The 26802-nt window shown below is 35.1% G+C and overlaps 1 protein-coding gene across 1 annotated transcript in view; it reads left to right on the top strand.

Annotated features, from left to right (window-relative positions):
• LOC134692822 (voltage-gated potassium channel subunit beta-2-like) overlaps positions 1–26802 on the top strand; it is a 46051-nt gene that overhangs the window by 13482 nt on the left and 5767 nt on the right. Inside the window, exons 6-11 of the mRNA XM_063553400.1 lie at positions 2292–2329; positions 2851–2930; positions 4789–4878; positions 5586–5629; positions 14500–14586; positions 17526–17732. Coding sequence (XP_063409470.1) covers positions 2292–2329; positions 2851–2930; positions 4789–4878; positions 5586–5629; positions 14500–14586; positions 17526–17732 — 546 coding nt within the window. The remainder of the gene's footprint in view (positions 1–2291; positions 2330–2850; positions 2931–4788; positions 4879–5585; positions 5630–14499; positions 14587–17525; positions 17733–26802) is intronic.

The following is a 26802-nucleotide window of genomic DNA, read 5'->3' on the forward strand; positions in this document are numbered from 1 at the left end:
TTAAAGAAGACACAAGCAGTCAATTCAGTGGAAGAACCCAGAGGGGGAATCTGGGGTTGGAAAACTCCCTTTGTTTTTGGACCATCAATGCATTTTAATGGGGACATAAATACCCCCTTTAACCTGGTTTGGGAGACAACAACCCCCCTTATTGAAAATGGCTGTATCCATCCCTGCATTTGATGTTCTTGTTTTTACAGCTGTATTTTGTCTTGAACTCTAACCTGTATTATTTAAGGGTTTTAATTATCATTGTTATTTACTGTACAACTGAAAGTTGATTATCTCATTAAAGACAGGCAGAGTATGATAGATTAGCTACAAGCACTATACTATCTGTTTTATCTGAAATCTATTGATGTCTATCAATGTACTGCAGAATCTTTTAGAACCAAAGGTGCTCAGTTTGTTTTTGTTTTTTTTGCTATAACAAGCTGCTAAGATTGCACTTTTGTTCTGCTTTATCTTTTATCAGATAGGGAAATTGAATGTCAGATAGGGCCAAGTGATCTAGCCTGCCAACAGAGGCAGATGCATTTGAATATGACCTTTATTGACAAGAATTGCTAGTTAAATGCCAAATGTTGATGGTTCTCTGGGTATCCAGGCTTCTTTCTCCAATGGTAGCTGGTTGACATAATATAGCTGTTCCGGACCATATGAGTATTTGGACCATATGCGTATGGTCATGACAATATGCATATACTCATATGGTCCGACCATACGCGTATGGTCCGACCGTACGCGTATGGTTCGACCATATGAGTATAATACTCGATTGGTTATTAACGGGCCGGACCATATGAGTATTTGGACCGTATAAGTATTTTTTTTTAAATTACATGATAAAAGTTTCAAAAGTACATAAACTTTATCTGATAAAAAACAATGATGGTTACATGACTATGTATTATTTTTTTAATTCAAATACTTCGTAAAAAAAAATAATTTTGATGCAACAGTTTTTATCGCTAATTACATTCTTGCATGTAGGCTTGGGTGATATTTACTTTCACATGGTCTCATATTTTTTTGGCGTTTGCAAGTCTTGGTTGTGCATGATCCTTTTCATATTTCTACGGTGTTTTTAATGAGCTCTAGATCTAAAATATCGTAACATGATCGCAAAACACCATATTCACAAGACAACTATGTAAACTATGTTTCTTTCCATCGACTTCTTGTGTAACAGTTCATTAAGATTTTTTTTGATTTTTTTTTTTAAGTCGCCATTCACTCGTAAACGTTAACAAATCGGTAATGACCATCGGTATAAAATGTGTTTATTATTGTTTTGACAAGTAAGTAAAATTAACTATGTGAAACTTTTAATTTTTATATATAAAATTTACTAATCTGGTTATCATAATATAAATTAATAAAATTACTTATATGATAGCGTCTTTTTAATGAACGGTCATATTGTATGACGAGTTTAGAGGTATTAAAAGTAAACTGTAACAGAGTGTTAATTACCCCGACCATACGCGTACAGTCGGACCATACGCGTATGGTCGGACCATATGAGTATATACCCATATGGTCATGACCATACGCGTATGGTCCAAATACTCATATGGTCCGGAACATAGCCATTGAGCTGAGAGTGGTATTTAACACCAACAACTAATCAGTTTCATGTTTATACTTTTGTATTAAAATATCAACATTGGTCAACGATATTTTGATTCACTGAGTCTAGGGTTAGAGAATACTGTAAATTCAGAAATTATTGCGTACATTTATTATTGCGATTTTGTCATTTTACACTTGAATGCGATTTTAATTTTTACGATTTTGAGAAAAGTCATGCTTAATTCAGTTAAAATATTACAAAATGCGAGTTTTAATTATTGCGTTTACAACTCATTCGCATTATTCGCAATAATAAAAACCTCGCAATAATTTCTGAATTTACAGTATTATACATCATTCATTGTTAAACTATTTTATTTTTTTCACCACTCAACTGATGGAAATCTAGAGTTTACTGTACAGTATGAAATTCCTTAATGAATACAGAGGGGCGTCAAGAGGGGTATCTGCACAGAAGAACGCGAAATAAAGTAGCCATTTCACATTGAAGGAACAATTATAAATTTCTTCTTGTTGATCTTTTTACCAATTTTACAAAACACGGTAAATAACGAACTTTTTTCATAAATAAAAATAAAGATGACAAAACACATTGCACGAAAAAATAACCCTTTACCACACTCAATAAAAATCATCACTAAACTTGTATGTTTATTTGGCTGCATTTTATTTACCTCTTTATATTTTTGTTTCAGGAACATGGGTGACCTTTGGAGGTCAGATTACGGATGAGGTTAGTACATGTACTTATATTGAGCCATACAGATATTTCCATGTTTTTACAGGATACAGAACAAAGGGGAATAATTGTTGAAACATTAAAAAAAACATTATCAGAATTCAAAGTATAAAACCTGACAGTAAAATTAAAGAAAAGACTGAATACAAAACGTGTAATAAAGAGATGATATAATAAAGGCTGACAATAGGTTCTACAGATAAAGAGTAACAAGACATCGGTTTCATAATTTCCTGATTTTAGCACATATTTTTATTACAGAATTTCTACTACTAGTAGTTTAGGACTTTAGAATTTGTGAAAAATGGTTATGATTTCTATTTTAGAGTTAGTGCCCTTGCATCACTGAAACATTGTAATTTGGGTTATAATGTATATTTGTAAATCAAAATCTCTACTCATCTTTGTTTATTTTTATTTTGTAACATGTCTTTTCTGATATAATATTTAATCTTGCCAACTACAAAGAAATAGAATTTAAATGAGTATTTCCTTAAGTAAGTTTTGAATTTCAGATGGCTGAAGAGATTTTGACCTTGGCCTATGAAAGTGGAATCAATTTCTTTGACACAGCTGAGGTGTATGCAGCGGGAAAGTAAGTAGAACCACAATAATTATTGCAGAAAAAGATAAACTGTTAAATCATAAATTTTCCTGGAGGTTTTAATTTCGTTTACTGTGGATTCATTTATTTTCGTGGGTACCAATTTTCGTGGTTTAAGGAAAACTTACATATTTGTGGATATATAATTTCGTGGTTTTGGCAAAGTCTACACACATTCCTTTACAAAATTTGTATTTCGTTGAACATTTGAATTTGTTATTCTCCTGTACCCACGAAATCCACAAAAATTGTTATCCAACGAAAATATTAATGAATCCACAGTATATCATGGAAAGGAAATATCCACGAAATTAAAACCCTCACAAAAATTTAACCGACAAAATATCACTTCCATTTACTGGAAACCACGAAATTATATCCCCATCTTATGTAGAGACAAAACTATGAAATTTTAACCCCACAAAAATTAATGTTTCGTCAGTAAAACAAACAAAGTGTACATTACTATCTTACAATGATAGTTGTTGTTATGTCAACTTAATTTTGTCTTTGTATGTGAACATTATAAAGCCATTGATTCAAAGTCTTCTTGCTCACAAACCTGTTCAACAATACTGCAAAAAAAAACTCAAGTTTTAGGTTCTGACCAAAAGTATTTGACAAAAAAAAACATTTTAATGCAAAACTTTTAGTTTCCTATATTTACTTAGCTTTAATGAAGTGACTCATATTTCCATAACACTCTCCATTTCTGATATAACATGCTATCAGCTTTCATACTTGGTATGACTGTTTGTCATTATTTGTAATCTACAATACTATCCCACTTTTTGAATCCTTACAGTGGTACCAAACACGCTGACTAAAATTAATATGGCTCGTATAATTTTCATAACATTTTGACAAAATTTCTGCTTTGACCCTTTGACAAAAATAGAAAGAATTCAAGAAATTTGAACCACTCTATTATCTAAAAATTTTCATTGGATATATAGCCGAATAACAAACACAAATTTTGTTCTTTGAGAAGCTAAGTATTGCCTTGACAATAGACCATGATTCAAATGTGGAGTTGAGTTTTACAGAGTTATCTCCCTGAAGTGTTATGTAAATGTACCACCTTAATTGTTGTTATAGACAGTATTTGTACTTTACAATACTATACCACTATTTGAATCCTTAATTGTTGTAATAGATATGGGAATTTGACCTGTTTTTATGCCGCATCTCCGATAGTCAAGGGGCATTATGTTTTATGGTCTGTGCCTCCATTTGTCCGTTCGTTCGTCCTGCTTCAGGTTAAAGTTTTTGGTCAAGGTAGTTTTTGATGAAGTTGAAGTCCAATCAACTTAAAACTTAGTACACATGTTCCCCATGATGTGATCTTTCTAATTTTAATGCCAAATTTAAGAATTGAACATGTAAAATGATAGTGCTAGTGGGGCATCCATGTACTATGGACACATTCTTGTTCCAAAGTAAATTTCCAGATAAAATGGTTAAGTATATGTATGTCATGCAGCTGCTGACAATTTCTTTACGTTAACTTATTTCCAAACTTTACATCTGACATTATCTCTTAATCATAACAAAGCTGCTTTTACAGTTTTATAAAATCCTATGAAGGTTTATAAGTATTTGATATGTAAAAAGCTTTAACCTCAGACTGTATCTTCTTATTTTACAGGTAATAAACTAAGTTCATTAATCGTTAAAATATGGAAAAACGGAAATATTTTCAAAATTTTGCTCTGAACCTAAATGATGACCCTGCCTATGCAGTCACAGTAAATGGAATTGAGGATTGCTGTGTTGTTTTTTGAAGGCTCGAAAAAAAAACAACACATTCATGCTTTTTCATTCTAATATTCTTTTTTTGCTATTTCAGGGCAGAAATCCTGTTGGGAAAAATTCTGAAAAAGAAAACATGGAGACGGTCAAGTTATATTATATCAACAAAACTATACTGGGGCGGAAAGTAAGTTTATACATTTAGCTTTTTGCTCTGTGTACAGTGTGCTTTATGAAGCCACTTAACTTCAGTAAATATATAAATACACCATGTATAAGGATTAAAACGAAAGGTTGATGCTAATTTATAATAAATCAGGGAATACACTAAATATTTTTATCTTACAAATACTTGCCTGATTAACATTAAATTAAGCCTACAAGACTAAAAGTTTGGAAAGCCAAAAATATGAAATATTTGAGGTAATAAAAAACCAAAACAGGACTCCCAAAGCTGACTTAACTCTTAGTTTTAGCTCAATTATAATATTGTCTTATAAACTGACATTATATAATCATCTAAACTGCCATAGGTATCCAACACTTGGTTGTTAATGTTTAAAAAATAAGGCCACTTTTGGGCTATTTCATGGCAATCAGTTTTAATGGGTTTAGGAAGCTGGAATTCCTGGAGAAAATCACAGTCCTTTGATAGGAAAACTAACAATCCTAGTCAATTAAGATTGGAGTCAAGTTCTCTAGCACAAGAGGGATTAAAAATCACAACCTCAATGTTGACTGGATAGCGATCACAGTAGTAGAACTACTTAGACCACTTGGCCACCAAGGCCCCTATATCCAACACTAAAGAATGATAACTATTTGGTATCTAAACATGAAAAAATATGCAGATGGATAGATTAAAAACTTATATTTTTGATGATTTCATTCCAGAGCAGAAACAGAAAAGGGTTTGTCAAGAAAACATATTATTGAAGGTAAGATCATAGTTTATAAAATTATTCTGCTCATTCCATTGAGTAACCTTCTTAATCTAACACCTGATGGTTCCAAAATATACCTATCCTAGCCAAAAAAACTCCGACACCCTGCTTAATCCGACATTTTTATCTGGCCCCCAGCGTGTCAAATAACACTGATAACACTGTATCTTACATAAGTCCTCGCCTTGAGTTTATATAAGCAATTATTTTAAAGATAAACAATCATAAAACTTTTAGAAGATTCATAACAATTTCCGCGTCAGAATTGTTAAAAATGTTTTTGGTTGTATTTTCTTTGGAACTAAAAATTTAAGGGCATACAATACAGTTACAGGGGAGGTAATGACGTTGTTTGCGTAAATTGTTATTTTCGCGACGTCAAACTATGACTTATTGGGAAAAGATGCAGTTTTCGACTGATTTTTCTCATTCAAACTGGTTTATCTTGAAAACGAGCTCATGGACGCCTCTTTTTTAAAACGGCAATTTGTTTCATTTTGCAAGGAGATTATGTGACCTACAATTTATACATGTTAACTGTAAATAGTGGATTTTTTTTAATTTTGATAAACATGCAGCAAAATATGACGTTTTTTCCTCAATTCATGAACATTTGAATGCTATTTCTGAATAAAAATTGCATAATTTTTTAGGATACTTATAAAATAAAGCAAATTTCTTTTATTTAACAAATACCAATTTGTGTTTATCTTTTAAAACAAAAAAGTTATGTCTTTCTTTCAAAAAAGAAAATACAGCCAGAAATCTGAATTTTGAGCAAATATACAAAATTTCAGCCTCATTTTACTCAAAAAGTAGCATATGAAGGTATATTTTTTATTTCATATTTGATTTAATCAGGTAAAAAATAGCTGATATGCAAATTTTCATCAACTTGTAAATACAGGATCAAAACTGTATCGTAAACCCTTAAGGTTTCTGGAATTTAGTATCAACTATGTAATCATGCTATTGTTTGTGGTGCATTTTCAGATTCAATTAACAATTCTGGGGAAGAATTTTAGGAATCTTCTAAATGTTTTATGATTTTTTTATCTCTCAAATTAATAGTACATTGATCCCTGCATCAACAGCAATTTTTAAAGAATTGTTTACTATGAAAATTTGTAATGCGTGGTCTGAAGGTCTGACTGTTTAAAGTTGAGTCTGTGTATGATTGTTTTATAAAGGATAAAGGACCAATGATTGACTATAGAATATAGATAGATATTTTTATTTTAAAGTACAACTTGGTACATATACAATAAATACAATATATTACAATTTTAAACATGAGCAGTCAATTAACATGTATAGTTATACCAGCCAGCCTTTAGAGGCTTATGATGCAGTGTCATTTATGTACGAAAAATTATCTGAATAAATTTCAAATCCATTAATCATTATTATATCAGAGGCTTAATTCTTATTAGATGCAATGTTGTTTTGATGTATCAGTTGTGTTTAATAATTAAATGAAAAAAATAAGTAACTTAATAATTTTTGGTCTGATAATGTAAGGGTGGTACAAATGTACATGGAAAATTTGGAAGATAAAAGTTGTCTCTCTTTGTATGTATCCACATTATATTAAGGGGGAAAAATAGAAATTCAAATAAAAGATAAAAGGAAGTTTATCGCCTAGAATTTACTAAATTCTGACAGTTGATCTATATAATTGTAATTTGTCATTTGCTGTGAAATCAAAATAGTATGTGATCACTATGGCTATTATTTGAAAATGTGAACAGGTACATGGAAATGCAAACAAGTAAACAAAAATTGACACTATTTATCACAATAAATACGGTACATAACAAGCATGTTTAACAATGAACTAACCAGACCCTACTTAGTACAATGCAGCTATTATAAAAATATATTTTTATAGACTAGAGCTTGTATAAACATGATAAATGTGTAGTTTGTCTTTTCATCTTGGTGTAACTTTGGGTTACCTCCCTCTATCAAAATTGAAAAATTGGCATTTGCATTGTAAGTTACACACTGACGAAAAATTTGTCTTATAAATGAGCAGACTTTGAACATGAATATTTATATATTGATCAGCTTCAAACTTTTCTATTAAATTATTTTGATAAAATAGAATAGTTATTTTTGATCTGATTTTGATGAAATTATAGTTTGAATTTTGGAGGTTTAGTTCTTTTGAGGATAGTTGTCTCATTGGCAATCATACCACATCTTCTTTTTTATATTTACTCATTTATTAATAAAATGATATTGCAAAAGAAATGTTTCTGAAGAGTAATCTTGTGAACAATTTACAGTTTGGTATTAGTAAGCATAATACATTTATCAATTTAAACCTTTATCTGAAAAATGTTTATCACAAATAATATGGAACTACAACATTTTTAACTTGAAATTTATCAAAGTTTTACAAATTTACTTTTGACTTTCTTCTTTTCCTGAAAAAAGTGTTTAGATTAATATGAACTATATCTTGCAAAGACCTTTTTAACCGGATTTTTGGAACAAAAATGTCAGTTATTGATTTGGTGATGTAAGGCGGGCGGGCGGCCCGGCGGTCGGGCAGGCAGGCAGCAATCAAATGTTGTCCCTGCATTAACTCATGAACTGTTCAACCAAAGCTTTTAAACTTTTAATATGTTGTTACTGACAACTGAATGAAGATCAAGTTCAATAATGGTGATTTTCACTTTTACCGTTCAGGAGTTATGGTTCTTGAAAGATGGAAAAATTTAGTTTCCAGTCGTGTCCCTGCATTAACTCATAAACCGTTCAACCAAAGCTTTTAAAATTTTAATATGTTGTTACTGACAACTAAATGAAGGTAGTTAAATAATGGCGATTTTGACTTTTACCTTTCAGGAGTTATGGTTCTTGAAAGATGGAAAATGGAGTTTCCAGTCGTGTCTGTGCATTAACTCATGAACCGTTCAACCAAAGCTTTTAAAATTTTAATATGTTGTTACTGACAACTAAATGAAGGTCAAGTTGAATAATGGCGATTTTGACTTTTACTGTTCAGGGGTTATGGTTCTTGAAAGATGGAAAAATGAAGTTTCCAGTCGTGTCCGTGCATTTACCCATGCACTGTTCTACCAAATCTTCCCAAATTTTAATATGTTGTTACTGATGACAAAATGAAAGTCAAGTTCAATAATAAGGATTTTGACTTTTACCGTTCAGCAGTTGTGGTTCTTGAAAGATTGAAAAATGGTGTTTCCAGTCGTGTCCTTGCATTTTCTCGTGAACCATTCAACCAAAGCTTTTGAAATTTTTACATGTTGTGACTGATGACAAAATAGAGGTCAAGTTTAATAATGACGATTTTGACTTATTATGGTTCTTGAAAGATCTTAAAATGGAATTTCCATTCAAGTTGTTACATTTACTCATGAACCATTCAATCTAAGCTTTTTAAATTTTAAATATGTTGATACTGATGACAAAGTTGAGGTCAAATTTGATATTGACGATTTTTACTTTCACCGTTCATCAGTTATGGTTCTTGTGATATTTGCAGGACACAAATAAATGTTAATAAATCCGGTTTGCTGTCATTGTGACAGCCTCTTGTTGATAATGATCCGTTGAATACAAGTATCAGAGATACAGTTGAATACAACAGATCATTATCAAAAAGGTCTTTGCAAGACATATTTTGAAGGGCTAAATGAGCTTTTCTCATCACTTGGCAGCCATCGTCATTAACTTTTACATAATTTTTTCTCCTCTGAAACTACTGAACCAAATTTAACCAAACTTGGCCACAATCTTCATAAGGGTATCTTATTTTTAAAAAATGTGTCCGATGACGCCGCCTGCCAACCAACATGGCCAACATTGCTTAAAAATTAACATAGGGGTAAAATGCAGTTTTTGGCTTATCTCTGAAACTAAAGCATTTAGGGCAAATCTGACATGGGGTTGAAATATTCATCAGGTTAAGATCTATCTGCCCTGAAACCCACTTTTTTGGTTAATTTGACAGTTCATTCCTTATGCATTTAAATGAAACAATAAGTTAATAATTATAGTGCTTTATGGATAAATTCAACTAGAACACACCCGTGATGTCACGGATCCGTGACTGAATTTAAGTATATAACTATGCGCAAGCCTTATTTTAGTATTAGTATTGTCATCTGATAAAGTCATGCCGATTATATGATACAGTTTTCTCTGCTTTCAAATTTTTCTGTGTGAACCCGTCGAACTGGAACTTATCAATTATTGGTAATATTAATTATTTGGAAAACAAAAGGTCCTGGAATAAAGTATTTTTTAATCAACAGCATTGTCCTATATTAGTTATAAATACAGTTGAACATTTTACGTCATGCACGCTTACAAATTAAAAACTGTACCTATACGCCTTATTTTTTTGTCCAGATTTTTAGTATTCTTATTGTTATCTTAGAGAGTCTTAGACGAAACGCGCGTCTGGCCTACTAAATTATAATCCTGGTACCTTTGATAACTATTTACTGATTAAAATACTACAGTAGACTGTAACAATTTGACAATTTAGTAGTGTCAAGTCTGTGATTATGACCTGTGTATATGATCCTGAATAAGCATATTAATCCTCAATACACCGTTTGCTGGTGCGCCTGTCAGGTGCGGAACGTACAGATAAGGTAATAGGTAACAGGTGAATATACTATTGGTATCGGAATCGGACATGACCCGGAACTTCTTAATTATTGGCAATGTTAATTACGTGGAAAACAAAAAGGCCTGGAGTGGTGTAATTTTTAATCTACACCTTTGTACTATATTAGTTATATATAAAGTTGAATTCTTTGATTCGTTGTTTTTACATGATGATGGCTGACAAATTGGACCTCGTAATTTTAGTATTATAGATAATTATTTGAATTGTTTTAATATCCTGAAGAGGTCTCCTAATATATATCTTGGCTTTCTTGGCTGTACTGCCTGTCTATTCCCTCCTATGTAAAGTTAGTTTTTGAAGTAAATTCCAGAGAATTTGGAAGTATCCATGTAATGTTCTTTGTGTGATAATGTGTTCTCAGATCACCTAAATCTCCTTATTAAAGGAATGACTGTAATATTTTTTCTGCTTTATGAAGAAATAACATAAAAAAATGTGGTGCACACTTAATAACATCACAGCAGGTTGTTATTAAGTGTGCACCACATTTTTTATGTTATTTTGAATAGACAGAAAAAAATATTACAGTCATTTCTTATAATCTAAATTTGATTATAGCTTGTGTAATAACGAAAGGGTGTTGACGTCAGGGTCACATGACAAAATTATGGGCTGATACACAATACAATGTCAGCCAATCAGAAAACGTGTTACAACCAAAATTAAATTATATATGGATAACCTGAGTTTTCACATCTGCTATTATAATATTATCTCTTTATATAATGTTTAACACTATGTCTGTTGGATAGAATTGTTTATCCCTGGGTCTCCTTTATATATATTGATAATATCCCCACCCTGTCTTAACACCACTTCTCTGCCTCTGTCAGCACATACTACATCCACCTCATGAATATTCATATTTATATTTTAAACTGGTACTGGTACTGGTACATAATGTTTTAATTGATTAACATCCTGATACGGTCACTTCATATATCTTGGATTCCTTGATTGTACTGCTGTTTGGTGGGATACATCCTATATAGAGTTGACCTGTTGAAGTGAATGTAAAAGACACTGGTAACATTATGTTTATGTCACTTGTTTTATAGCATGTCATCAGCAGGCCAGCATTGTTCAGGATATGAAGGGTGTGAGTATCCATATCAACTACAATAACATTGTCTCTAGGTGTTGTCACTATGTCTGTTGGGTAGAATCGTCTGTCCTTGTTGATCTCTGTATCTCCTGTATAGATATTAACTATATCACCATCCTGTCCTAACACTACTACTCTATGTCTGTCAGTATCTGCTCCATCCGACACATATATATTCCCATTACTGGTGCTGGTGATACTCCAGGGACCAGAAAATATAGATTGTTTATGTTTATCATGTTCATACACTCTCTCATGGTCTCCATTCTGATTCATCAGAATTACAACTCCTTTTTCTCTATTAACACCTCCTACTAGAACTTTATTGTCACTAGTGATATGGATTGCTGTAGGAAGGAATGGTGACACATTATATACTGAGTCTGTTAGTGTACCTGTATTACTACTGATTTGTTTCAGTCTTGATCCATCTGTAGATAAAAGTAGATTGTTTGATTGAGTAATAGCCATACCATAGACCTCGATATTAAAGCTGGATAGTATGTTTAGTTTGGTTCCTTCAGGTTTTACCCTTTGTAATACATTACTTGTTATACTACTTATCCACAACGAATCATCAGAACAATAAGACAAAAAAGATACTACATCTAGTTTAGTTTTATATTGTTTATTGATGTTCAGTTCTACACCAGTCAGTTGTCCCACATCTTTGATGTTTACTACCTGATGATTCTCGGTGTTTTTTAATTCTGGATGAACCTTTTCTTTACAATGATCACACATTAATATACTACAGTCAAAACACTTCCACTTTATTGGTCGGTCAGTTTCACATATTCCACATTTAGCTGGGGCTTGACTTCTAATAACAGATTGAGAGAAGGCCATTATATATAAATATATGATATATTTTCCTCCTTTAAATAATACTACAGACATCGTACTTTGATAAGTGATATGATAATAGGAGGTCAAGGTTGTTAGATACCCAGTCGCATGATTTGTTTAAACACTTATTACTAAATTGATTAGATAGATAAAAACCTGACTACTAGGTTAATAATTGTATCAGCTGATTTTAAGTATTTCTGTACATCTTTATAATTTGATTTCATTTGATTTATTATTTTTTTTAAGCTCACCTGGCCCACAGGACCAAGTGAATTTTTCTCATCACAAAATTACAAAATCTCCCACTTAAATTACTGGGCCAAATTGGCTATTTGCCAATTCCCGTAATTGACACTGTAAGTAGAGATCCCTAATTTGGTTGTCTCCCTTATGACGGACATTATTTTTTATTTTCAATGGAGAGCAAGTAGAAAGAGCAAATTTACCTGTGCGTAATGTTAGTAATCTATAAGGTTTTTAAACCTTTAATTACATTAATTTGTTGTTTAGCTAAATACTTTTGACATCAGAAATTATTTTTCAAGAAAAATTAGTTAAACCATCGATACATCACTTTCAATTTATCATGCTTTTTCATTGGCAAAAGGGAATCTTGTCCAGTATGGAACCAGTCTATGATTGACAAAGGGAAGTAAATTGTTTAAAAAAGTGTGTTATAATAGAATCAAATCAGTAATTGGCAAATGGACTATTAAGCCAAACTTCACCATGGCTAAAAATAGTACATGAGAATATCTGGCTGACATCTCTGAAACTAAAGAATTTACAGCAAATTTGACCTGGGTTAAATATGTTCATCAGGTTATAATCAATTTTATACAAATCACACAACCTGTTGGGTAGCTGCCTCTGAATTGATTATTTAAGAAAATTTTCCAGTTTTTGGTAATAACCAATATTATTATAGATAGAGATAAACAGGAAACAGCAGTAATATTCAGCACAGTGGTTTCTACAAAGAAGTTCACACTAAAATGATCATTATTGCCCTTATAGTCAATTTTAAAGTCATAAGAAACCTCAAATCAAAAAAAAATAATGTATATGTTTTTTATAACTCAATCGATAGTTTTCATTGTAAAACTTATGAACATATACTTTTTTCTGAAGAAAATTCTTTAATTTATTCATATTTAGAAGAAGTTTACTTTATTTGAATTGCTTCCTTCCAGCAAGCAATTCCCCCGATATATTTTCCGTATGCAAGGTGACCTCAGTGTGACCCATCTCGTAAAAATCCGGTGACCACAATACGCATGGATGTCCTTAAAATAAACTATTATCTGAATTTACATGTTAAACACATGCTCAATTTCCATGCTTTTTTGTTTATTTTTCGTCAATTGTTGACAAACAGGTGACAATCGTTAAACTTCGGCTTCAAAACACGAACTTTAATTACCTGCCATATTTTCAGAACAACACTGACCGATTGAAAAAAAAATTGACGATTATACGAAGTTTACACAAAAAAAATGATAAATTCGAGCACAGAAGACTACGTTTATGATGTTTGTATGCATTGGTTTAAGAATTGGAAGAACATTATTTTTTACAGGTCACTCGTTTCTTATGACTTTAAACAATATCTGTAAATTTTTGTAATATTTTCAAGTCTTCTCCTCTGAAACTAACCAAACTTCTGAGACAAATTTAACCAAACATTCACATTCATCATTAGGGTATTTAGTATTAATATGAGTCTGATGACCCTGCCTGCCAACCTGAAGATGGCAGGCAGGGCTAAAAATAGGACATATGGGGTAATCAGAGATTTTCGTCATGAAGTCTAATTTCGTAAAGTGTTCATGGATATTGTCCTGTGTTTGATATATACAGTGGCGGATCCAGGAATTTTCATAAGTGGGGGCCCACTGACTGACCTAAGAGGGGGCCCACTTCAGTCACGCTTCAGTGATTCCCTATACAAGCAACCAAATTTTTTCCCAAAAAGGGGGGGCCCGGGCCCCCCCCCTACATCCGCCTCTGATATATACCCAGTTGAGCGACACTGACTCTCTAGAGCCTCTAGTTTTCAGGAAAGATTAAAATTCAAATAATTTTGATGACACAAATTTGGTTGTATTGCTGAAGTATACCTCTAATGGCTGTTTCAGTAATTCGACATTATGATTCATTGTTATTAACTGTATGAGGTGGTAGTATTGATACATTTACCTTTAATTAATCCAATTCCTGTAATATTTTACATTTTAGGATTGAAATGTTCCTTAGAAAGACTTCAGTTAGATTATGTAGATATAGTATTTGCTAACCGACCAGACTCACACACTCCAATGGAAGGTATGTATATGTTGAACAACCAAAATTGAAATGTAGTTAGTTTAATTTAAACATATTTATTTTTAGTGGATTGGGAAACGAGTTATTAGGGCCCCGACTAAAAGTCGGGTCGCCCTATTGTGATCAGTCTGTCTGTCCGTCCGTCCGTCCGTCCATCTGTCCGTAACACTTTAACTTTGTGTCCGCTCCATATCTAGAAAACCATTATGATTTCATACTTTATACCTTACATGTTTATTAACCACCACCAGAGGGGGTGTCATGATGTATGTACAACTTTCTAGGTCAAAGGTCAAGGTAAAAAACTTTGGTTTCAGTTGACAACCCTGTGTCCTGTGATGAAGATCGTGTCCGCTACATATCTAGATAACCGTTCTGATTTTATACTTAATACTTAACATGTTTATAAACCAACACCAGAGGATGTGTCATGATGTATGTACAACTGCCTAGGTCAAAGGTCAAGGTCAAAAACTTAGGTTTCAGTTGACAACTCTGTGTCCTGTGGTAAAGATCGTGTCTGCTCCATATCTGGGTTACCTTTATGATTTCAAATTAGGGCCCCGACTAAAAGTCTGGTCGCCCTATAGTGATCAGTCCGTCCGTCCGTCCGTAACACTTTAACTTTGTGTCCGCTCCATGTCTAGAAAACCATTATGATTTCATACTTTATACTTTACATGTTTATTAACCACCACCAGAGGGCGTGTCATGATGTATGTACAACTTTCTAGGTCAAAGGTCAAGGTAAAAAAACTTTGGTTTCAGTTGACAACCCTGTGTCCTGTGGTGATGATCATGTCCGCTCTATATCTTGAGAACCCTTATGATTTCAAAGTTTATACCTGACATCCATTTTAACCAACACCAGAGGGTGTGTCATGATGTATGTACAACTTCCTAGGTCAAAGGTCAAGGTAAAAAAAACTTTGGTTTCAGTTGACAACCCCGTGTCCTGTGATGAAGATCGTGTCCGCTACATATCTAGATAACTGTTCTGATTTTATACTTAATACTTAACAGGTTTATTAACCAACACCAGAGGATGTGTCATGATGTATGTACAACTGCCTAGGTCAAAGGTCAAGGTCAAAAACTTTGGTTTCAGTTGACAACTCTGTGTCCTGTGGTAAAGATCGTGTCTGCTCCATATCTGGATAACCTTTATGATTTCAAAGTTTATACTTGACATCCATTTAACCACCAACAGAGGGCGTGTCATGATGTATGTACAACTTTCTAGGTCAAAGGTCAAGGTAAAAAAACTTTGGTTTCAGTTGACAACCCTGTGTCCTGTGGTGATGATCATGTCCGCTCTATATCTTGAGAACCCTTATGATTTCAAAGTTTATACCTGACATCCATTTTAACCAACACCAGAGGGTGTGTCATGATGTATGTACAACTTCCTAGGTCAAAGGTCAAGGTAAAAAAAACTTTGGTTTCAGTTGACAACCCCGTGTCCTGTGATGAAGATCGTGTCCGCTACATATCTAGATAACTGTTCTGATTTTATACTTAATACTTAACAGGTTTATTAACCAACACCAGAGGATGTGTCATGATGTATGTACAACTGCCTAGGTCAAAGGTCAAGGTCAAAAACTTTGGTTTCAGTTGACAACTCTGTGTCCTGTGGTAAAGATCGTGTCTGCTCCATATCTGGATAACCTTTATGATTTCAAAGTTTATACTTGACATCCATTTAACCACCAACAGAGGGCGTGTCATGATGTATGTACAACTTTCTAGGTCAAAGGTCAAGGTAAAAAAAACTTTGGTTTTAGTTGACAACCCTGTGTCCTGAGTTGAAGATTGTGTCCGCTCTATATCTTGGGAACCGTTTTGATTTCAAATATTATACTTGACATCAATTTTAACCAACACCAGAGGGTGTGTCATGATGTATGTACAATTTCCTAGGTCAAAGGTCTGTCTGTGTGTTGGTCTGTCCATCGCTTACAATTTTGATTCACACTATATTTATTTACCCAACGTTATTGACAGCGGGGCCCACAGAGATGGCTTCCATCTCAATGATATCTAGTTGCAACTTATATTAATCCCTTTCCACTTCGCAGTTGTGAGAACTGCCTTGAAGTGGCATTAGCAAGCTCTTTTTAGAAATCTACAAGATTTTACATACAAGAGATATGGCTCTCTCTTAATACAGGTCAGCCATTTATCGTCCCCTTTCAATGAACTATCATTGTTTCTTATCAAGACCATACTCTCTAATGGTATCAAGGGAGAGCCGAAAATTCAGTCCCTGAAATTTTTATCCCTGTAGCGGGGAATAAACCAGGAACCTTTGTGTTAGTAGTCTGATGGGCTAACCACTAAACCACAGCTCTCAGATCTTAGCTTACCTGACCAAAAGGATAAAAAGACCTATTTTCAATATTTGCATTGGTTTTGTGATATAATTGAACACTTGGAGGATTTAAACTGCAAACGCAAATTCCATAGCCACCTATGAATTTCATATTTAAACAAAACAGTAGTTTTAGTGTCAATAACATATGATTTTAAAAGGAAATTCATAAGACAGGTTTTTAAGAAAAAGCAACATTAGTTAAGTAATTAAATATTTGTTTCATGCCCTGCTGCCTTGTTTTCATCTGTTAGTCCTTACATCCCAAAATTGGTTTCCTTTCTCTAACTTTAATTTGTATCATGCTGAATGTGTCGTTTCCACTGCAACTTTACTTTGCCATGATGTAATGTTCTGCAACTTATAAACAAAATTTTGATTTGAGACCCAAATAATACCAATGCTAGTATAAAAAAAAGTCTGAGTCAGCCTTTTACAAGCATATTTGGAAATGCATGAAAGATGTTTTTTTAATTTATTTTATTATTATTTTTTGTGTGAGTAAAATTTAGTCTGTATCATTATTGTAACTTTAAACTGCTAATTGCTGTATTTTTTCTTTTAGAAATTGTTCGGGCTTTCACATATGTTATAAACCAAGGTTGGGCTATGTACTGGGGTACATCACGTTGGTCCCCTACAGAGATAATGGAGGCCTATTCTGTAGCTCGCCAATTTAACCAGATCCCCCCAATAGCTGAGCAAGCTGAATATCACTTACTACAGAGAGAGAAAGTAGAACTTCAAATGCCAGAACTCTATCAGAAAATAGGTATGAGTTTAGTATGGCGTTCATTATCACTGAACTAGTATATATTTGTTTAGGGGCCAGCTAAAGGGCACCTCAGGGTGTGGGACTTTATTGCCTCATTGAAGACCTATTGGTGACCTTCTGCTGTTGTCTCCTCTATGGTCAGGTTGTTGTCTCTTTGACACATTCCCCATTTCCATTCTCAATTTTTGTGATTTGTGGAATAGATGCCACACATATTTGTGACATTTGCTGGTTGAAACTTGTATTTGTTTTCTGTTTTTTTGTCAATTAAAGTAATTTAGATAATTCAAAATAAACATAAGATTCCAGATCAAAAGGGATATGTTGCTAAAGAAATTCAGAGAAAAAGTTGTGTTTTTTGTGGATTGGTTATAATCATATAATCCCTTTTTTGTAACCTTGCATTGTAAGGACTCAGAATTGGTTATAATGAAATGGTCCCACTAGTCACCATGTTATTTTAAGAAAATATTATGCCTTAGTGATCCAGATTTCTCATTGACATATTGCATAAGACACTTTTATAAGGTTGAGGATTGATTCCACATTTTACACACATATTTTCAAGTATTAAACATACCATTGGATTCTTACAATTTTTTGTACAAAACAAAAACAAAAATATGATATACATCCAATGTTCCTTTGTTTCACTAGGTGTTGGTACAATAACCTGGTCACCATTAGCAGGTGGTATTCTGACAGGGAAATATGATATACTTCTTATGTTACTTTGTTCCCCTAGGTGTTGGTACAATAACCTGGTCACCATTAGCAGGTGGTATACTGACAGGGAAATATGATCTACTTCTTATGTTACTTTGTTTCTCTAGGTGTTGGTACTATAACCTGGTCACCATTAGCAGGTGGTATACTGACAGGGAAATATGATATACTTCTTATGTTACTTTGTTTCACTAGGTGTTGGTATGATAACCTGGTCACCATTAGCAGGTGGTATACTGACAGGGAAATATGATCTACTTCTTATGTTACTTTGTTTCTCTAGGTGTTGGTACGATAACCTGGTCACCATTAGCAGGTGGTATACTGACAGGGAAATATGATCTACTTCTTATGTTACTTTGTTTGCCTAGGTGTTGGTACGATAACCTGGTCACCATTAGCAGGTGGTATACTGACAGGGAAATATGATCTACTTCTTATGTTACTTTGTTTCACTAGGTGTTGGTATGATAACCTGGTCACCATTAGCAGGTGGTATACTGACAGGGAAATATGATCTACTTCTTATGTTACTTTGTTTGCCTAGGTGTTGGTACGATAACCTGGTCACCATTAGCAGGTGGTATACTGACAGGGAAATATGATCTACTTCTTATGTTACTTTGTTTCACTAGGTGTTGGTATGATAACCTGGTCACCATTAGCAGGTGGTATACTGACGGGGAAATATGATCTACTTCTTATGTTACTTTGTTTGCCTAGGTGTTGGTACAATAACCTGGTCACCATTAGCAGGTGGTATACTGACAGGGAAATATGATCTACTTCTTATGTTACTTTGTTTCACTAGGTGTTGGTATGATAACCTGGTCACCATTAGCAGGTGGTATACTGACAGGGAAATATGATCTACTTCTTATGTTACTTTGTTTCACTAGGTGTTGGTACGATAACCTGGTCACCATTAGCAGGTGGTATACTGACAGGGAAATATGATCTACTTCTTATGTTACTTTGTTTCACTAGGTGTTGGTATGATAACCTGGTCACCATTAGCAGGTGGTATACTGACGGGGAAATATGATCTACTTCTTATGTTACTTTGTTTGCCTAGGTGTTGGTACAATAACCTGGTCACCATTAGCAGGTGGTATACTGACAGGGAAATATGATCTACTTCTTATGTTACTTTGTTTCACTAGGTGTTGGTATGATAACCTGGTCACCATTAGCAGGTGGTATACTGACAGGGAAATATGATATACTTCTTATGTTACTTTGTTTCACTAGGTGTTGGTACGATAACCTGGTCACCATTAGCAGGTGGTATACTGACAGGGAAATATGATCTACTTCTTATGTTACTTTGTTCCCCTAGGTGTTGGTACGATAACCTGGTCACCATTAGCAGGTGGTATACTGACAGGGAAATATGATCTACTTCTTATGTTACATTGTTTCACTAGGTGTTGGTACAATAACCTGTTCACCATTAGCAGGTGGTATTCTGACGGGGAAATATGATATACTTCTTATGTTACTTTGTTCCCCTAGGTGTTGGTACGATAACCTGGTCACCATTAGCAGGTGGTATACTGACAGGGAAATATGATATACTTCTTATGTTACTTTGTTTGCCTAGGTGTTGGTACGATAACCTGGTCACCATTAGCAGGTGGTATACTGACAGGGAAATATGATATACTTCTTATGTTACTTTGTTTCACTAGGTGTTGGTACGATTACCTGGTCACCATTAGCAGGTGGTATTCTGACAGGGAAATATGATATACTTCTTATGTTACTTTGTTCCCCTAGGTGTTGGTACGATAACCTGGTCACCATTAGCAGGTGGTATACTGACAGGGAAATATGATATACTTCTTATGTTACTTTGTTTGCCTAGGTGTTGGTACGATAACCTGGTCACCATTAGCAGGTGGTATTCTGACAGGGAAATATGATATACTTCTTATGTTACTTTGTTTGCCTAGGTGTTGGTACGATAACCTGGTCACCATTAGCAGGTGGTATTCTGACAGGGAAATATGATATACTTCTTATGTTACTTTGTTTGCCTAGGTGTTGGTACGATAACCTGGTCACCATTAGCAGGTGGTATTCTGACAGGGAAATATGATATACTTCTTATGTTACTTTGTTTCACTAGGTGTTGGTACGATAACCTGGTCACCATTAGCAGGTGGTATACTGACAGGGAAATATGATATACTTCTTATGTTACTTTGTTTCCCTAGGTGTTGGTACAATAACCTGGTCACCATTAGCAGGTGGTATACTGACAGGGAAATATGATCTACTTCTTATGTTACTTTGTTCCCCTAGGTGTTGGTACAATAACCTGGTCACCATTAGCAGGTGGTATACTGACAGGGAAATATGATCTACTTCTTATGTTACTTTGTTTCACTAGGTGTTGGTACAATAACCTGGTCACCATTAGCAGGTGGTATACTGACAGGGAAATATGATCTACTTCTTATGTTACTTTGTTTACCTAGGTGTTGGTACGATAACCTGGTCACCACTAGCAGGTGGTATACTGACAGGGAAATATGATATACTTCTTATGTTACTTTGTTTCACTAGGTATTGGTACGATAACCTGGTCACCACTAGCAGGTGGTATACTGACAGGGAAATATGATCTACTTCTTATGTTACTTTGTTTGCCTAGGTGTTGGTACGATAACCTGGTCACCATTAGCAGGTGGTATACTGACAGGGAAATATGATCTACTTCTTATGTTACTTTGTTTCACTAGGTGTTGGTACAATAACCTGGTCACCATTAGCAGGTGGTATACTGACGGGGAAATATGATATACTTCTTATGTTACTTTGTTTCACTAGGTGTTGGTACAATAACCTGGTCACCATTAGCAGGTGGTATACTGACGGGGAAATATGATATACTTCTTATGTTACTTTGTTTGCCTAGGTGTTGGTACGATAACCTGGTCACCATTAGCAGGTGGTATTCTGACGGGGAAATATGATATACTTCTTATGTTACTTTGTTCCCCTAGGTGTTGGTACGATAACCTGGTCACCATTAGCAGGTGGTATACTGACAGGGAAATATGATATACTTCTTATGTTACTTTGTTTGCCTAAGTTTGGTACGATAACCTGGTCACCATTAGCAGGTGGTATACTGACAGGGAAATATGATATACTTCTTATGTTACTTTGTTTCACTAGGTGTTGGTACGATTACCTGGTCACCATTAGCAGGTGGTATTCTGACAGGGAAATATGATATACTTCTTATGTTACTTTGTTCCCCTAGGTGTTGGTACGATAACCTGGTCACCATTAGCAGGTGGTATACTGACAGGGAAATATGATATACTTCTTATGTTACTTTGTTTGCCTAGGTGTTGGTACGATAACCTGGTCACCATTAGCAGGTGGTATTCTGACAGGGAAATATGATATACTTCTTATGTTACTTTGTTTGCCTAGGTGTTGGTACGATAACCTGGTCACCATTAGCAGGTGGTATTCTGACAGGGAAATATGATATACTTCTTATGTTACTTTGTTTGCCTAGGTGTTGGTACGATAACCTGGTCACCATTAGCAGGTGGTATTCTGACAGGGAAATATGATATACTTCTTATGTTACTTTGTTTCCCTAGGTGTTGGTACAATAACCTGGTCACCATTAGCAGGTGGTATACTGACAGGGAAATATGATCTACTTCTTATGTTACTTTGTTCCCCTAGGTGTTGGTACAATAACCTGGTCACCATTAGCAGGTGGTATACTGACAGGGAAATATGATCTACTTCTTATGTTACTTTGTTTCACTAGGTGTTGGTACAATAACCTGGTCACCATTAGCAGGTGGTATACTGGCAGGGAAATATGATATACTTCTTATGTTACTTTGTTTGCCTAGGTGTTGGTACGATAACCTGGTCACCATTAGCAGGTGGTATACTGACAGGGAAATATGATATACTTCTTATGTTACTTTGTTTCACTAGGTGTTGGTACGATTACCTGGTCACCATTAGCAGGTGGTATTCTGACAGGGAAATATGATATACTTCTTATGTTACTTTGTTCCCCTAGGTGTTGGTACGATAACCTGGTCACCATTAGCAGGTGGTATACTGACAGGGAAATATGATATACTTCTTATGTTACTTTGTTTGCCTAGGTGTTGGTACGATAACCTGGTCACCATTAGCAGGTGGTATTCTGACAGGGAAATATGATATACTTCTTATGTTACTTTGTTTGCCTAGGTGTTGGTACGATAACCTGGTCACCATTAGCAGGTGGTATTCTGACAGGGAAATATGATATACTTCTTATGTTACTTTGTTTGCCTAGGTGTTGGTACGATAACCTGGTCACCATTAGCAGGTGGTATTCTGACAGGGAAATATGATATACTTCTTATGTTACTTTGTTTCACTAGGTGTTGGTACGATAACCTGGTCACCATTAGCAGGTGGTATACTGACAGGGAAATATGATATACTTCTTATGTTACTTTGTTTCCCTAGGTGTTGGTACAATAACCTGGTCACCATTAGCAGGTGGTATACTGACAGGGAAATATGATCTACTTCTTATGTTACTTTGTTCCCCTAGGTGTTGGTACAATAACCTGGTCACCATTAGCAGGTGGTATACTGACAGGGAAATATGATCTACTTCTTATGTTACTTTGTTTCACTAGGTGTTGGTACAATAACCTGGTCACCATTAGCAGGTGGTATACTGACAGGGAAATATGATCTACTTCTTATGTTACTTTGTTTACCTAGGTGTTGGTACGATAACCTGGTCACCACTAGCAGGTGGTATACTGACAGGGAAATATGATATACTTCTTATGTTACTTTGTTTCACTAGGTATTGGTACGATAACCTGGTCACCACTAGCAGGTGGTATACTGACAGGGAAATATGATCTACTTCTTATGTTACTTTGTTTGCCTAGGTGTTGGTACGATAACCTGGTCACCATTAGCAGGTGGTATACTGACAGGGAAATATGATCTACTTCTTATGTTACTTTGTTTCACTAGGTGTTGGTACAATAACCTGGTCACCATTAGCAGGTGGTATACTGACGGGGAAATATGATATACTTCTTATGTTACTTTGTTTCACTAGGTGTTGGTACAATAACCTGGTCACCATTAGCAGGTGGTATACTGACGGGGAAATATGATATACTTCTTATGTTACTTTGTTTGCCTAGGTGTTGGTACGATAACCTGGTCACCATTAGCAGGTGGTATTCTGACGGGGAAATATGATATACTTCTTATGTTACTTTGTTCCCCTAGGTGTTGGTACGATAACCTGGTCACCATTAGCAGGTGGTATACTGACAGGGAAATATGATATACTTCTTATGTTACTTTGTTTGCCTAGGTGTTGGTACGATAACCTGGTCACCATTAGCAGGTGGTATACTGACAGGGAAATATGATATACTTCTTATGTTACTTTGTTTCACTAGGTGTTGGTACGATTACCTGGTCACCATTAGCAGGTGGTATTCTGACAGGGAAATATGATATACTTCTTATGTTACTTTGTTTGCCTAGGTGTTGGTACGATAACCTGGTCACCATTAGCAGGTGGTATTCTGACAGGGAAATATGATATACTTCTTATGTTACTTTGTTTGCCTAGGTGTTGGTACGATAACCTGGTCACCATTAGCAGGTGGTATTCTGACAGGGAAATATGATATACTTCTTATGTTACTTTGTTTGCCTAGGTGTTGGTACGATAACCTGGTCACCATTAGCAGGTGGTATTCTGACAGGGAAATATGATATACTTCTTATGTTACTTTGTTTCCCTAGGTGTTGGTACAATAACCTGGTCACCATTAGCAGGTGGTATACTGACAGGGAAATATGATCTACTTCTTATGTTACTTTGTTCCCCTAGGTGTTGGTACAATAACCTGGTCACCATTAGCAGGTGGTATACTGACAGGGAAATATGATCTACTTCTTATGTTACTTTGTTTCACTAGGTGTTGGTACAATAACCTGGTCACCATTAGCAGGTGGTATACTGACAGGGAAATATGATCTACTTCTTATGTTACTTTGTTTACCTAGGTGTTGGTACGATAACCTGGTCACCACTAGCAGGTGGTATACTGACAGGGAAATATGATATACTTCTTATGTTACTTTGTTTCACTAGGTATTGGTACGATAACCTGGTCACCACTAGCAGGTGGTATACTGACAGGGAAATATGATCTACTTCTTATGTTACTTTGTTTGCCTAGGTGTTGGTACGATAACCTGGTCACCATTAGCAGGTGGTATTCTGACAGGGAAATATGATCTACTTCTTATGTTACTTTGTTTCACTAGGTGTTGGTACAATAACCTGGTCACCATTAGCAGGTGGTATTCTGACAGGGAAATATGATATACTTCTTATGTTACTTTGTTTCACTAGGTGTTGGTACGATAACCTGGTCACCATTAGCAGGTGGTATACTGACGGGGAAATATGATCTACTTCTTATGTTACTTTGTTTGCCTAGGTGTTGGTACGATAACCTGGTCACCACTAGCAGGTGGTATACTGACAGGGAAATATGATCTACTTCTTATGTTACTTTGTTTGCCTAGGTGTTGGTACGATAACCTGGTCACCATTAGCAGGTGGTATACTGACGGGGAAATATGATCTACTTCTTATGTTACTTTGTTTGCCTAGGTGTTGGTACGATAACCTGGTCACCATTAGCAGGTGGTATTCTGACAGGGAAATATGATCTACTTCTTATGTTACTTTGTTTGCCTAGGTGTTGGTACGATAACCTGGTCACCATTAGCAGGTGGTATACTGACAGGGAAATATGATATACTTCTTATGTTACTTTGTTTCACTAGGTGTTGGTACGATAACCTGGTCACCACTAGCAGGTGGTATACTGACAGGGAAATATGATCTACTTCTTATGTTACTTTGTTTCACTAGGTGTTGGTACAATAACCTGGTCACCATTAGCAGGTGGTATACTGACAGGGAAATATGATCTACTTCTTATGTTACTTTGTTTACCTAGGTGTTGGTACGATAACCTGGTCACCATTAGCAGGTGGTATACTGACAGGGAAATATGATATACTTCTTATGTTACTTTGTTTCACTAGGTGTTGGTACGATAACCTGGTCACCATTAGCAGGTGGTATACTGACAGGGAAATATGATATACTTCTTATGTTACTTTGTTTCACTAGGTGTTGGTACAATAACCTGGTCACCATTAGCAGGTGGTATTCTGACAGGGAAATATGATCTACTTCTTATGTTACTTTGTTTCACTAGGTGTTGGTACAATAACCTGGTCACCATTAGCAGGTGGTATACTGACAGGGAAATATGATCTACTTCTTATGTTACTTTGTTTGCCTAGGTGTTGGTACGATAACCTGGTCACCATTAGCAGGTGGTATTCTGACAGGGAAATATGATCTACTTCTTATGTTACTTTGTTTCACTAGGTGTTGGTACAATAACCTGGTCACCATTAGCAGGTGGTATACTGACAGGGAAATATGATCTACTTCTTATGTTACTTTGTTTCACTAGGTGTTGGTACAATAACCTGGTCACCATTAGCAGGTGGTATACTGGCAGGGAAATATGATCTACTTCTTATGTTACTTTGTTTCACTAGGTGTTGGTACAATAACCTGGTCACCATTAGCAGGTGGTATACTGACAGGGAAATATGATCTACTTCTTATGTTACTTTGTTTGCCTAGGTGTTGGTACAATAACCTGGTCACCATTAGCAGGTGGTATTCTGACAGGGAAATATGATCTACTTCTTATGTTACTTTGTTTGCCTAGGTGTAGGTACGATAACCTGGTCACCATTAGCAGGTGGTATTCTGACAGGGAAATATGATCTACTTCTTATGTTACTTTGTTTGCCTAGGTGTTGGTACGATAACCTGGTCACCATTAGCAGGTGGTATACTGACAGGGAAATATGATCTACTTCTTATGTTACTTTGTTTCACTAGGTGTTGGTACAATAACCTGGTCACCATTAGCAGGTGGTATACTGACGGGGAAATATGATATACTTCTTATGTTACTTTGTTTGCCTAGGTGTTGGTACGATAACCTGGTCACCATTAGCAGGTGGTATTCTGACAGGGAAATATGATCTACTTCTTATGTTACTTTGTTTGCCTAGGTGTTGGTACAATAACCTGGTCACCATTAGCAGGTGGTATACTGACGGGGAAATATGATATACTTCTTATGTTACTTTGTTTGCCTAGGTGTTGGTATGATAACCTGGTCACCATTAGCAGGTGGTATTCTGACAGGGA

Source organism: Mytilus trossulus, chromosome 12, assembly GCF_036588685.1.
Source record: "Mytilus trossulus isolate FHL-02 chromosome 12, PNRI_Mtr1.1.1.hap1, whole genome shotgun sequence".
Taxonomy (NCBI): domain Eukaryota; kingdom Metazoa; phylum Mollusca; class Bivalvia; order Mytilida; family Mytilidae; genus Mytilus; species Mytilus trossulus.